Here is a 16,108-nt window from a genome sequence, read left to right on the forward strand (position 1 = left end):
AAAATTGAAAGTTGATGGAGAGAGGTGGGTGATTATTGGTGCATATGCACCTGGGCATGAGAAGAAAGATCATGAGAGGCAAGTGTTTTGGGAGCAGCTGAATGAGTGTGTTAGCGGTTTTGATGCACGAGACCGGGTTATAGTGATGGGTGATTTGAATGCAAAGGTGAGTAATGTGGCAGTTGAGGGAATAATTGGTATGCATGGGGTGTTCAGTGTTGTAAATGGAAATGGTGAAGAGCTTGTAGATTTATGTGCTGAAAAAGGACTGATGATTGGGAATACCTGGTTTAAAAAGCGAGATATCCCTGGGGATAGGGGAGAAAGAATACTTCCCACGTATTCCCTGCGTGTCGTAGAAGGCGACTAAAAGGGGAGGGAGCGGGGGGCTGGAAATCCTCCCCTCTCGTTTTTTTTTTAATTTTCCAAAAGAGGGAACAGAGAATTGCGCCAGGTGAGGGTATTCCCTCAAAGGCCCAGTCCTCTGTTCTTAACGCTACCTCGCTAATGCGGGAAATGGCGAATAGTTTGAAAGAAAGAAAGAAAGATACATAAGTATACTTATGTAAGTAGGAGAGATGGCCAGAGAGCGTTATTGGATTACGTGTTAATTGACAGGCGTGCGAAAGAGAGACTTTTGGATGTTAATGTGCTGAGAGGTGCAACTGGAGGGATGTCTGATCATTATCTTGTGGAGGCTAAGGTGAAGATTAGTATGGGTTTTCAGAAAAGAGGAGTGAATGTTGGGGTGAAGAAGGTGGTGAGAGTAAGTGAGCTTGGGAAGGAGACCTGTGTGGGGAAGTACCAGGAGAGACTGTGTACAGAATGGAAAAAGGTGAGAACAATGGAAGTAAGGGGAGTGGGGGAGGAATGGGATGTATTTAGGGAATCAGTGATGGATTGCGCAAAAGATGCTTGTGGCATGAGAAGAGTGGGAGGTGGGCTGTTTAGAAAGGGTAGTGAGTGGTGGGATGAAGAAGTAAGAGTATTAGTGAAAGAGAAGAGAGAGGCATTTGGACGATTTTTGCAGGGAAAAAATGCAACTGAGTGGGAGAAGTATAAAAGAAAGAGACAGGAGGTCAAGAGAAAGGTGCAAGAGGTGAAAAAAAGGGCAAATGAGAGTTGGGGTGAGAGACTATCAGTAAATTTTAGGGAGAATAAAAAGATGTTCTGGAAGGAGGTAAATAGGGTGCGTAAGACAAGGGAGCAAATGGGAACTTCAGTGAAGGGCGTAAATAGGGAGGTGATAACAAGTAGTGGTGATGTGAGAAGGAGATGGAATGAGTATTTTGAAGGTTTGTTGAATGTGTCTGATGACAGAGTGGCAGATATAGGGTGTTTTGGTCGAGGTGGTGTGCAAAGTGAGAGGGTTAGGGAAAATGATTTGGTAAACAGAGAAGAGGTAGTAAAAGCTTTGCGGAAGATGAAAGCCGGCAAGGCAGCAGGTTTGGATGGTATTGCAGTGGAATTTATTAAAAAAGGGGGTGACTGTATTGTTGACTGGTTGGTAAGGTTATTTAATGTATGTATGACTCATGGTGAGGTGCCTGAGGATTGGCGGAATGCGTGCATAGTGCCATTGTACAAAGGCAAAGGGGATAAGAGTGAGTGCTCAAATTACAGAGGTATAAGTTTGTTGAGTATTCCTGGTAAATTATATGGGAGGGTATTGATTGAGAGGGTGAAGGCATGTACAGAGCATCAGATTGGGGAAGAGCAGTGCGGTTTCAGAAGTGGTAGAGGATGTGTGGATCAGGTGTTTGCTTTGAAGAATGTATGTGAGAAATACTTAGAAAAGCAAATGGATTTGTATGTAGCATTTATGGATCTGGAGAAGGCATATGATAAGAGTTGATAGAGATGCTCTGTGGAAGGTATTAAGAATATATGGTGTGGGAGGCAAGTTGTTAGAAGCAGTGAAAAGTTTTTATCGAGGATGTAAGGCATGTGTACGTGTAGGAAGAGAGGAAAGTGATTGGTTCTCAGTGAATGTAGGTTTGCGGCAGGGGTGTGTGATGTCTCCATGGTTGTTTAATTTGTTTATGTTTGGGGTTGTTAGGGAGGTAAATGCAAGAGTCCTGGAAAGATGGGCAAGTATGAAGTCTGTTGGGGATGAGAGAGCTTGGGAAGTGAGTCAGTTGTTGTTCGCTGATGATACAGCGCTGGTGGCTGATTCATGTGAGAAACTGCAGAAGCTGGTGACTGAGTTTGGTAAAGTGTGTGGAAGAAGAAAGTTAAGAGTAAATGTGAATAAGAGCAAGGTTATTAGGTACAGTAGGGTTGAGGGTCAAGTCAATTGGGAGGTGAGTTTGAATGGAGAAAAACTGGAGGAGGTGAAGTGTTTTAGATATCTGGGAGTGGATCTGGCAGCGGATGGAACCATGGAAGCGGAAGTGGATCATAGGGTGGGGGAGGGGGCGAAAATTTTGGGAGCCTTGAAAAATGTGTGGAAGTCGAGAACATTATCTCGGAAAGCAAAAATGGGTATGTTTGAAGGAATAGTGGTTCCAACAATGTTGTATGGTTGCGAGGCGTGGGCTATGGATAGAGTTGTGCGCAGGAGGATGGATGTGCTGGAAATGAGATGTTTGAGGACAATGTGTGGTGTGAGGTGGTTTGATCGAGTAAGTAACGTAAGGGTAAGAGAGATGTGTGGAAATAAAAAGAGCGTGGTTGAGAGAGCAGAAGAGGGTGTTTTGAAATGGTTTGGGCACATGGAGAGAATGAGTGAGGAAAGATTGACCAAGAGGATATATGTGTCGGAGGTGGAGGGAACGAGGAGAAGAGGGAGACCAAATTGGAGGTGGAAAGATGGAGTGAAAAAGATTTTGTGTGATCGGGGCCTGAACATGCAGGAGGGTGAAAGGAGGGCAAGGAATAGAGTGAATTGGAGCGATGTGGTATACAGGGGTTGACGTGCTGTCAGTGGATTGAATCAAGGCATGTGAAGCGTCTGGGGTAAACCATGGAAAGCTGTGTAGGTATGTATATTTGCGTGTGTGGACGTGTGTATGTGCATGTGTATGGGGGGGGGTTGGGCCATTTCTTTCGTCTGTTTCCTTGCGCTACCTCGCAAACGCGGGAGACAGCGACAAAGTATAAAAAAAAAAAAAAAAAAAAAAATATATATATATATATATATATATATATATATATATATATATATATATATTATTCATGTTCATTTTATTATACTTTGTCGATGTCTGTCTCCCGCGTTAGCGAGGTAGCGCAAGGAAACAGGCAAAAGAATGGCCCAACCCACCCACATACACATGTATATACATACATGTCCACACACAGCACATATACATACCTATATATCTCAACGCATATATATATATATATATATATATATATATATATATATATATATATATATATTTTTTGCTTTGTCATTGTCTCCCGCGTTTGCGAGGTAGCGCAAGGAAACAGACGAAAGAAATGGCCCAACCCACCCCCATACACATGTATATACATACGTCCACACACGCAAATATACATACCTACACAGCTTTCCATGGTTTACCCCAGACGCTTCGCATGCCCTGATTCAATCCACTGACAGCATGTCAACCCCGGTATACCACATCGCTCCAATTCACTCTATTCCTTGCCCTCCTTTCACCCTCCTGCATGTTCAGGCCCCAATCACACTAAATCTTTTTCACTCCATCTTTCCACCTCCAATTTGGTCTCCCACTTCTCCTCGTTCCCTCCACCTCTGACACATATATCCTCTTGGTCAATCTTTCCTCACTCATTCTCTCCATGTGCCCAAACCATTTCAAAACACCTTCTTCTGCTCTCTCAACCACGCTCTTTTTATTTCCACACATCTCTCTTACCCTTACGTTACTTACTCGATCAAACCACCTCACACCACACATTGTCCTCAAACATCTCATTTCCAGCACATACATCCTCCTGCGCACAACTCTATCCATAGCCCACGCCTCGCAACCATACAACATTGTTGGAACCACTATTCCTTCAAACATACCCATTTTTGCTTTCCAAGATAATGTTCTCGACTTCCACACATTCTTCAAGGCTCCCAGGATTTTCGCCCCTTCCCCCACCCTATGATCCACTTCCACTTCCATGGTTCCATTCGCTGCCAGATCCACTCCCAGATATCTAAAACACTTTACATCCTCCAGTTTTTCTCCATTCAAACTTACCTCCCAATTGACTTGACCCGCAACCCTACTGTACCTAATTACCTTGCTCTTATTCACATTTACTCTTAAGTTTCTTCTTTCACACCCTTTACCAAACTCAGTCACCAGCTTCTGCAGTTTCTCACGTGAATCAGCCACCAGCCCTGTATCATCAGCGAACAAAAACTGACCCACTTCCCAAGCTCTCTCATCCCCAACAGACTTCATACTTGCCCCTCTTTCCAAAACTCTTGCATTCACCTCCCTAACAACCCCATCCATAAACAAATTAAACAACCGTGGAAACACCACACACCCCTGCCGCAAACCTACATTCACTGAGAACCAATCACTTTCCTCTCTTCCTACACGTACACATGCCTTACATCCTTGATAAAAACTTTTCACTGCTTCTAACAACTTGCCTCCCACACCATACATTCTTAATACCTTCCAAAGAACATCTCTATCAACTCTATCATATGCCTTCTCCAGATCCATAAATGCTACATACAAATCCATTTGCTTTTCTAAGTATTTCTCACATACATTCTTCAAAGCAAACACCTGATCCACACATCCTCTACCACTTCTGAAACCACACTGCTCTTCCCCAATCTGATGCTCTGTACATGCCTTCACCCTCTCAATCAATTTTTTTTTTTTTTTTTTTTTTTTTTTTATACTTTGTCGCTGTCTCCCGCGTATTGCGAGGTAGCGCAAGGAAACAGACGAAAGAAATGGCCCAACCCCCCCCATACTCATGTACATACACACGTCCACACACACAAATATACATACCTACACAGCTTTCCATGGTTTACCCCGGACGCTTCACATGCCTTGATTCAATCCACTGACAGCACGTCAACCCCTGTATACCACATCGCTCCAATTCACTCTATTCCTTGCCCTCCTTTCACCCTCCTGCATGTTCAGGCCCCGATCACACAAAATCTTTTTCACTCCATCTTTCCACCTCCAATTTGGTCTCCCTCTTCTCCTCGTTCCCTCCACCTCCGACACATATATCCTCTTGGTCAATCTTTCCTCACTCATTCTCTCCATGTGCCCAAACCATTTTAAAACACTCTCTTCTGCTCTCTCAACCACGCTCTTTTTATTTCCACACCTCTCTCTTACCCTTACGTTACTTACTCGATCAAACCACCTCACACCACACATTGTCCTCAAACATCTCATTTCCAGCACATCCATCCTCCTGCGCACAACTCTATCCATAGCCCACGCCTCGCAACCATACAACATTGTTGGAACCACTATTCCTTCAAACATACCCATTTTTGCTTTCCGGGATAATGTTCTCGACTTCCACACATTTTTCAAGGCTCCCAAAATTTTCGCCCCCTCCCCCACCCTATGATCCACTTCCGCTTCCATGGTTCCATCCGCTGACAGATCCACTCCCAGATATCTAAAACACTTCACTTCCTCCAGTTTTTCACCATTCAAACTCACCTCCCAATTGACTTGACCCTCAGCCCTACTGTACCTAATAACCTTGCTCTTATTCACATTTACTCTTAACTTTCTTCTTCCACACACTTTACCAAACTCCGTCACCAGCTTCTGCAGTTTCTCACATGAATCCGCCACCAGCGCTGTATCATCAGCGAACAACAACTGACTCACTTCCCAAGCTCTCTCATCCCCAACAGACTTCATACTTGCCCCTCTTTCCAAGACTCTTGCATTTACCTCCCTAACAACCCCATCCATAAACAAATTAAACAACCATGGAGACATCACACACCCCTGCCGCAAACCTACATTCACTGAGAACCAATCACTTTCCTCTCTTCCTACACGTACACATGCCTTACATCCTCGATAAAAACTTTTCACTGCTTCTAACAACTTGCCTCCCACACCATATATTCTTAATACCTTCCACAGAGCATCTCTATCAACTCTATCATATGCCTTCTCCAGATCCATAAATGCTACATACAAATCCATTTGCTTTTCTAAGTATTTCTCACATACATTCTTCAAAGCAAACACCTGATCCACACATCCTCTACCACTTCTGAAACCACACTGCTCTTCCCCAATCTGATGCTCTGTACATGCCTTCACCCTCTCAATCAATACCCTCCCATATAATTTACCAGGAAACTCAACAAACTTATACCTCTATAATTTGAGCACTCACTCTTATCCCCTTTGCCTTTGTACAATGGCACTATGCACGCATTCCGCCAATCCTCAGGCACCTCACCATGAGTCATACATACATTAAATAACCTTACCAACCAGTCAACAATACAGTCACCCCCTTTTTTAATAAATTCCACTGCAATACCATCCAAACCTGCTGCCTTGCCGGCTTTCATCTTCCGCAAAGCTTTCACTACCTCTTCTCTGTTTACCAAATCATTTTCCCTAACCCTCTCACTTTGCAAACCACCTCGACCAAAACACCCTATATCTGCCACTATATCATCAAACACATTCAACAAACCTTCAAAATACTCACTCCATCTCCTTCTCACATCACCACTACTTGTTATCACCTCCCCATTTGCGCCCTTCACTGAAGTTCCCATTTGCTCCCTTGTCTTACGCACTTTATTTACCTCCTTCCAGAACATCTTTTTATTCTCCCTAAAATTTAATGATACTCTCTCACCCCAACTCTCATTTGCCCTTTTTTTCACCTCTTGCACCTTTCTCTTGACCTCCTGTCTCTTTCTTTTATACATCTCCCACTCAATTGCATTTTTTCCCTGCAAAAATCGTCCAAATGCCTCTCTCTTCTCTTTCACTAATACTCTTACTTCTTCATCCCACCACTCACTACCCTTTCTAATCAACCCACCTCCCACTCTTCTCATGCCACAAGTATACATAAGTATACTTATGTAAGTAGGAGAGATGGCCAGAGAGCGTTATTGGATTACGTGTTAATTGACAGGCGTGCGAAAGAGAGACTTTTGGATGTTAATGTGCTGAGAGGTGCAACTGGAGGGATGTCTGATCATTATCTTGTGGAGGCTAAGGTGAAGATTTGTATGGGTTTTCAGAAACGAAGAGTGAATGTTGGGGTGAAGAGGGTGGTGAGAGTAAGTGAGCTTGGGAAGGAGACCTGTGTGAGGAAGTACCAGGAGAGACTGAGTACAGAATGGAAAAAGGTGAGAACAATGGAAGTAAGGGGAGTGGGGGAGGAATGGGATGTATTTAGGGAATCAGTGATGGATTGCCCAAAAGATATATATATATATTATCATTATTATCCCTGAGGATACGGGAGAAAGAATACTTCCCACGCATTCCTCACACGTCGTAGAAGGCGACTAAAGGGGACGGGAACGGGGGGCTAGAAACCCTCCCCTCCTTGTATTTTAACTTTCTAAAAGGGGAAACAGAAGGAGGAGTCACGCGGGGTGTGCTCATCCTCCTCGAAGGCTCAGATTGGGGTGTCTAAATGTGTGCGGATGTAACCAAGATGAGAAAAAAAGAGAGATAGGTAGTATGTTTGAGGAAAGGAACCTGGATGTTTTGGCTCTGAGTGAAACGAAGCTCAAGGGTAAAGGGGAAGAGTGGTTTGGGAATCTCTTGGGAGTTAAGTCAGGGGTTAGTGAGAGGACAAGAGCAAGGGTAGGAGTAGCACTACTCCTGAAACAAGAGTGGTGGTAGTATGTGATAGAGTGTAAGAAAGTAAACTCTAGATTGATATGGGTAAAACTGAAAGTTGATGGAGACAGACGGGTGATTATTGGTGCATATGCACCTTGGCATGAGAAGAAAGATCATGAGAGGCAAGTGTTTTGGGAGCAGCTGAATGAGTGTGTTAGTGGTTTTGATGCACGAGACCGGATTATAGTGATGGGTGACTTGAATGCAAAGGTGAGTAATGTGGCAGTTGAGGGAATAATTGGTATACATGGGGTGTTCAGTGTTGTAAATGGAAATGGTGAAGAGCTTGTGGATCTATGTGCTGAAAAAGGACTGGTGATTGGGAATACCTGGTTTAAAAAGAGAGATATGCATAAGTATATGTATGTAAGTAGGAGAGATGGCCAGAGAGCATTATTGGATTACGTGTTAATTGATAGGCACGCGAAAGAGAGACTTTTGGATGTTAATGCGCTGAGAGGTGCAACTGGAGGGATGTCTGATCATTATCCTGTGGAGGCAAAGGTGAAGATTTGTAGAGGTTTTCAGAAAAGAAGAGAGAATGTTGGGGTGAAGAGAGTGGTGAGAGGAAGTGAGCTTGGGAAGGAGACTTGTGTGTGTGAGGAAGTACCAGGAGAGACTGAGTACAGAATGGAAAAAGGTGAGAACAAAGGACGTAAGGAAGGTGGGAAGAATGGGATGTATTTAGGGAAACAGTGATGGCTTGCGCAAAAGATGCTTGTGGCATGAGAAGCGTGGGAGGTGGGCTAATTAGAAAGGGTGTGAGTGGTGGGATGAAGAAGTAAGATTATTAGTGAAAGAGAAGAGAGAGGCATTTGGATGATTTTTTCAGGGAAATAATGCAAATGACTGGGAGATGTATAAAAGAAAGAGGCAGGAGGTCAAGAGAAAGGTGCAAGAGGTGAAAAAGAGGGCAAATGAGAGTTGGGTTGAGAGAGTATCATTAAATTTTAGGGAGAATAAAAAGATGTTTTGGAAGGAGGCAAATAAAGTGCGTAAGACAAGGGAACAAATGGGAACTTCAGTGAAGGGGGCTAATGGGGAGGAGATAACAAGTAGTGGTGATGTGAGAAGATGGAGTGAGTATTTTGAAGGTTTGTTGAATGTGTTTGATGATAGAGTGGCAGATATAAGGTGTTTTGGTTGAGGTGGTGTGCAAAGTGAGAGGGCTAGGGAAAATGATTTGGTAAACAGAGAAGAGGTAGTAAAAGCTTTGCGGAAGATGAAAGCTGGCAAGACAGCGGGTTTGGATGGTATTGCATTGCAGTGGAATTTATTAAAAGAAAAAAAAAAAAAATATATATATATATATATATATATATATATATATATATATATATATATATATATATATATATAAATATATATTATTTTTTTTTTTTTTATTATACTTTGTCGCTGTCTCCCGCGTTTGCGAGGTAGCGCAAAGAAACAGATGAAAGAAATGGCCCAACCCACCCCCATACACATGTATATACATACGTCCACACACTCAAATATACATACCTACACAGCTTTCCATGGTTTACCCCAGACGCTTCACATGCCCTGATTCAATCCACTGACAGCACGTCAACCCCGGTATACCACATCGCTCCAATTCACTCTATTCCTTGCCCTCCTTTCACCCTCCTGCATGTTCAGGCCCCTATCACACAAAATCTTTTTCACTCCATCTTTCCACCTCCAATTTGGTCTCCCACTTCTCCTCGTTCCCTCCACCTCCAACACATATATCCTCTTGGTCAATCTTTCCTCACTCATTCTCTCCATGTGCCCAAACCATTTCAAAACACCCTCTTCTGCTCTCTCAACCACGCTCTTTTTATTTCCACACATCTCTCTTACCCTTACGTTACTTACTCAATCAAACCACCTCACACCACACATTGTCCTCAAACATCTCATTTCCAGCACATCCATCCTCCTGCGCACAACTCTATCCATAGCCCACGCCTCGCAACCATACAACATTGTTGGAACCACTATTCCTTCAAACATACCCATTTTTGCTTTCCGAGATAATGTTCTCGACTTCCACACATTCTTCAAGGCTCCCAGGATTTTCGCCCCCTCCCCCACCCTATGATCCACTTCCGCTGCCAGATCCACTCCCAGATATCTAAAACACTTTACCTATAATCTACCAAATGTTCAACATAATTGACCACACCATCTTAAAATACTCAACCTTGCACCAAACATGACCTTTCACACCTAAACATTCTTTCTCCTAAATCCAGATATACTGTGCAAATCATCAATGTTTATTGCTGTTATTTTTATACAACCTGACCTATAAATACTTGTGTTTCATATCTATATCCACACAACCTATGCTTAATTTTCCCCCACTTATTAGAGCTCTCAGAGAACTTCCATTTTCCCCTCTACCATCCATACTAATCTTTACATCTAAGTATTCATACTTACCTACAAATTCCAGTTCTTCAATATGCAATCCAATCTTGTATGCTGTTCTGCTATCCCCTTCAAAAGCTAGCATCTTTCTTGGATTTGAATTTCCTTTCAGCATCCTCCCCCTATACAAATCACTGATAAGGCTCACCACTTTCCAGCTCTTCTACTTTAGATGATAACAGAGCATCATCTGCATACAACAAATGTGTCTAACTTCCAATTCATTTTTACATAATCAAGTATAACACCACAATCATCCCAACTCACATAATAAATGCCCCATCCATGCCGCTATCACCTAATCTTCATGTTCTCCCAAATTACAGACCACTCTTACCATCACTTAATCTCACAAATGCACTTCTTCCATTGTAAAAGCTTTCAACTGCATTAAAAAGGTTTCCAGGTACACCATATAAATACAGTTCAAAAAAGGCCCTATTATTGACTACATCATACACCTTTTCTAAATCCCCCAACTGGTGCATACACCTCTTATTCTCTATAACTTATTTAATGCAACAGCCATAGATGCCATTGTGTCACTCAAATTTTTGTTCCAGTCACAGTCTTGGTGCTCTCATAGGCAAGAATCTCACACTGTCCCTGGCCCTTCATGGCAAAGTAAGGTAGTCTAATGTCAGACCTTTATTGTGTGCTATGAATTAATTTACTTTTCCTGTGTCTTCCTTGATATCTTGTGCCTTTTTAAGGATCTTATTACTTTAGTTACTGTGGACATTTGTGTAAAAATATTACTCTGTAACTGGGGAGAAGAGAATAGTAGTCATTGTGGTGGGGTAGGAAGGTGAGTAGGAAACCTTTGGTATGAGTGCTGTGGGAGTTTTGCTTGAAGAGCTCATGGTGAAGTTGAGGTATAGGAAAAGTTTGTAATGTTGGGGTGAAAGATGGTTAGAATCTCACAAAACCATACATAATCGATCAACCCAAAATATCATATGGCTTCATTCCACTGATACCATACCCTTTCTCACCCCAGTCCCACCATGACCTATCTACTTACTAATCCCATCAAAACACCTTTCACCTCAATACTATTAACTTTTCTCACACCTCAACTTCACCATGAGCATTTCAAGTGAAATTCTCACACTGCTTATACCTTGGTTCTTCAACTCACCTTCCCACCCCACCAGAATGATCCCTCCTTTACAAATTACCCCTAACTGACCTCTCCTGTACCCATCCCTATACCTACCATCCAGCCCATATCCATTTCACACACCAACCATCCACCTTCTCGCCCTACCATCCACTCCTCACTTCCACCATTCAACAACCCTTGCACCCTTTATTCACACTTCATATACACCTTCCACACCCACCATCTACTACCCACCTCCTACACCATTTTCACCATTGTCTGCAGCCGTGAGCCCAGTAGGAGTCTTTGAAAGGTGATCCTACAGTATCTTCCCAAGTCACACAGCTGCTGGAATGGCTCTAACAGCTGCATTAGGACCTGAGTTCTCTGCTCACATGACTCAATGCATCTCACCATAAGCCGCCACAATGGACACACCACCCAGATACCCTGTGGGAACAAAGCCATCCTGAAGAGAGGTTTATACACAATGTCTGTCCTAACTTGGATTATCATAAGCTTGTAGATTTATGTGCTGAAAAAGGACTGGTGATTGGGAATACCGGGTTTAAAAAGAGAGATATACATAAGTATACGTATGTAAGTAGGAGAGATGGCCAGAGAGCGTTATTGGATTACATGTTAATTGATAGGCACACAAAAGAGAGACTTTTGGATGTTAATGTGCTGAGAGGTGCAACTGGAGGGATGTCTGATCATTATCTTGTTGAGGCGAAGGTGAAGATTTGTAGAGGTTTTCAGAAAAGAAGAGAGAATGTTGGGGTGAAGAGAGTGGTGAGAGAAAGTGAGCTTGGAAAGGAGACTTGTGTGAGGAAGTAACAGGAGAGACTGAGTACAGAATGGAAAACGGTGAGAACCAAGGATATAAGGGGAGTGGGGTAGGAATGGGATGTATTTAGGGAATCAGTGATGGCTTACGCAAAAGATGCTTGTGGCATGAGAAGCGTGGGAGGTGGGCAGATTAGAAAGGGTAGTAAGTGGTGAAAGAGAAGAGAGAGGCATTTGGAAAATTTTTGCAAGGAAATAATGCAAATGACTGGGAGATGTATAAAGGAAAGAGGCAGGAGGTCAAGAGAAAGGTGCATGAGGTGAAAAGGAGGGCACATGAAAGTTGGGGTGAGAGAATATCATTAAATTTTAGGGAGAATAAAAAGATGTTTTGGAAGGAGGTAAATAAAGTGCATAAGACAAGGGAACAAATGGGAACATCAGTGAAGGGGGCTAATGGGGAGGTGATAACAAGTAGTGGTGATGTGAGAAGGAGATGGAGTGAGTATTTTGAAGGTTTGTTGAATGTGTTTGATGACAGAGTGGCAGATATAGCGTGTTTTGGTCGAGGTGGTGTGCAAAGTGAAAGGGTTAGGGAGAATGATTTGGTAAACAGAGAAGTGGTAGTAAAAGCTTTACGGAAGATGAAAGCTGGCAAGGCAGCGGGTTTGGATGGTATTGCAGTGGAATTTATTGAAAAAGGGGGTGACTGTATTGTTGACTGATTGGTAATGCTATTTAATGTATGTATGACTCATGCTGCGGTGCCTGAAGATTGGCGGAATGCTTGCATAGTGCCGTTGTACAAAGGTAAAGGGGATAAAAGTGAGTGCTCAAATTACAGAGGTATAAGTTTGCTGAGTATTCCTGGGAAATTATATGGGAGGGTATTGATTGAAAGGGTGAAGGTATGAACAGAGCATCAGATTGGGGAAGAGCAGAGTGGTTTCAGAAGTGGTAGAGGATGTGTGGATCAGGTGTTTGCTTTGAAAAATGTTTGTGAGAAATACTTAGAAAAGCAAATGGATTTGTATGTAGCATTTATGGATCTGGAGAAGGCATATGATAGAGTTGATAGAGATGCTCTGTGGAAGATATTAAGAATACATGGTATGAGAGGCAAGTTGTTAGAAGCAGTGAAAAGTTTTTATCAAGGATGTAAGGTATGTGTACCTGTAGGAAGAGAGGAAAGTGATTGGTTCTCAGTGAATGTTGGTTTGCAGCAGGGGTGCATGATGTCTCCACGGTTGTTTAATTTGTTTATGGATGGGGTTGTTAGGGAGGTGAATGCAAGAGTTTCGGAAAGAGGGGCAAGTATGCAGTCTGTCGTGGATGAGAGAGCTTGGGAAGCGAGTCAGTTGTTGTTCGCTGATGATACAGCACTGGTGGCTGATTCGGGTGTGAAACTGCAGAAGCTGGTGACTGAGTTTGGTAAAGTGTGTGAAAGAAGAAAGCTGAGAGTAAATGTGAATAAGAGCAAACTTATTAGGTACAGTAGGGTTGAGGGACAAGTCAACTGGGAGGTAAGTTTGAATGGAGAAAAACTAGAGGAAGTGAAGTGTTTTAGATATGTGGGAGTGGATTTGGCAGCAGATGGAACCATGGAAGCGTAAGTAAATCATAGCGTGGGGGAGGGGGCGAAAGTTCTGGGAGCACTGAAGAATGTGTGGAAGTCGAGAATGTTATCTTGGAAAGCAAAAATGGGTATGTTTGAAGGAATAGTGGTTCCGACTATGTTATATGGTTACGAGGTGTGGGCTGTAGATAGAGTAGTGTGGAGGAGGGTGGATCTGCTGGAAATGAGATGTTTGAGGACAATATGTGGTGCGAGGTGGTTTGATCGAGTAAGTAATGAAAAGGTAAGAGAGATGTGTGGTAATAAAAAGAGTGTGGTTGAGAGAGCAGAAGAGGGTCTTTTGAAATGGTTTGGTCACATGAAGAGAACGAGTGAGAGAACGTCCACCCCGGTATACCACATCGTTCCAATTCACTCTATTCCTTGCACACCTTTCACCCTCCTGCACGTTCAGGCCCTGATCACTCAAAATCTTTTTCACTCCATCTTTCCACCTCCAATTTGGTCTCCCACTTCTCCTCGTTCCCTCCACCTCTGACACATATATCCTCTTGGTCAATCTTTCCTCATGCCTTGCAACCATACAACATTGTTGGAACCACCATTCCTTCAAACATACCCATTTTTGCTTTCCGAGATAATGTTCTCGACTTCCACACATTCTTCAAGGCTCCCAGAATTTTCACCCTCTCCCCAACCCTATGATTCACTTCTGCTTCAATGGTTCCATCCGCTGCAAGATCCACTCCCAGATATCTAAAACACTTTACTTCCTCCAGTTTTTCTCCATTCAAACTTACCTCCCAATTGACTTGACCCTCAACCCTACTGTACCTAATAACCTTGCTATTATTCACATTTACTCTTAACTTTCTTCTTTCACACACTTTACCAAACTCAGTCACCAGCTTCTGCAGTTTCTCACATGAATCAGCCACCAGCCCTGTATCATCAGCGAACAACAAATGACTCACTTCCCAAGCTCTCTCATCCACAACAGACTGCATACTTGCCCCTCTTTCCAAAACTCTTGCATTCACCTTCCTAACAACCCTATCTATAAACAAATTAAACAACCATGGAGACATCACACACCCCTGCCGCAAACCTACATTCACTGAGAACCGATTACTTTCCTCTCTTCCTACACGTACACATGCCTTACATCATCGATAAAAACTTTTCACTGCTTCTAACAACTTGCCTCCCACACCATATATTCTTAATACCTTCCACAGAGCATCTCTATCAACTCTATCATATGCCTTCTCCAGATCCATAAATGCTACATACAAATCCATTTGCTTTTCTAAGTATTTCTCACATACATTCTTCAAAGCAAACACCTGATCCACACATCCTCTACCACTTCTGAAACCACACTGCTCTTCCCTAATCTGATGCTCTGTACATGCCTTCACCCTCTCAATCAATACCCTTCCATATAATTTACCAGGAATACTCAACAACCTTATACCTCTGTAATTTGAGCACTCACTCTTATCCCCTTTGCCTTTGTACAATAGCACTATGCAAGCATTCCGCCAATCCTCAGGCGCCTCACCATGAATCATACATACATTAAATAACCTTACCAACCAGTCAACAATACAGTCACCCCTTTTTTTTTAATAAATTTCACTGCAATACCATCAAAACCTGCTGCCTTGCCGGCTTTCATCTTCCGTAAAGCTTTTACTACCTCTTCTCTATTCATCAAATCATTTTCCCTAACCCTCTCACTTTGCACACCACCTCGACCAAAACACCCTATATCTGCCACTCTATCGTCAAACACATTCAACAAACCTTCAAAATACTCACTCCATCTCCTTCTCACATCACCACTACTTGTTATCACCTCCCCATTAGCCCCCTTTACTGAAGTTCCCATTTGCTCCCTTGTCTTATGCACTTCATTTACCTCCTTCCAAAACATCTTTTTAATCTCTCTAAAATTTAATGATACTCTCTCACCCTAACTCTCATTTGCCCTCTTTTTCACCTCTTGCACCTTTCTCTTGACCTCCTGTCTCTTTCTTTTATACATCTCCCAGTCATTTGCATTTTTTCCCTGTAAAAATCGTCCAAATGCCTCTCTCTTCTCTTTCACTAATAGTCTTACTTCTTCATCCCACCACTCACTACCCTTTTTAATCAGCCCACCTCCCACGCTTCTCATGCCACAAGCATCTTTTGCGCAAGCCATCACTGCTTCCCTTAATACATCCCATTCCTCCCCCACTCCCCTTACCTCCTTTGTTCTCACCTTTTTCCATTCTGTACTCAGTCTCTCCTGGTACTTCCTCACACAAGTCTCCTTCCCAAGCTCACTTACTCTCACCATTCTCTTCACCCCAACATTCTCTCTTTTTTTCTGAAAACCCCTACAAA

At 42.8% G+C, this 16,108-nt stretch overlaps 1 protein-coding gene across 10 annotated transcripts in view; it reads right to left on the reverse strand.

The window, feature by feature from the left end:
• LOC139757725 (uncharacterized) overlaps window positions 1-16,108 on the reverse strand; it is a 221,327-nt gene that overhangs the window by 56,869 nt on the left and 148,350 nt on the right. For 6 of the 10 annotated variants that reach the window (XR_011714699.1, XR_011714697.1, XM_071678485.1 and 3 more), the window contains one exon: window positions 11,605-11,799. The exons of the other annotated variants lie outside the window; for them this stretch is intronic. Coding sequence is in view for 4 of the 6 variants with exons in the window: in XM_071678485.1 (XP_071534586.1) it covers window positions 11,608-11,799 (192 nt within the window). In the remaining 2 variants the exon portion in view is untranslated. The remainder of the gene's footprint in view (window positions 1-11,604; window positions 11,800-16,108) is intronic. 10 annotated transcript variants of the gene reach the window in all.

The sequence above is a fragment of the Panulirus ornatus genome, chromosome 2, assembly GCF_036320965.1.
Source record: "Panulirus ornatus isolate Po-2019 chromosome 2, ASM3632096v1, whole genome shotgun sequence".
Classification (NCBI taxonomy): domain Eukaryota; kingdom Metazoa; phylum Arthropoda; class Malacostraca; order Decapoda; family Palinuridae; genus Panulirus; species Panulirus ornatus.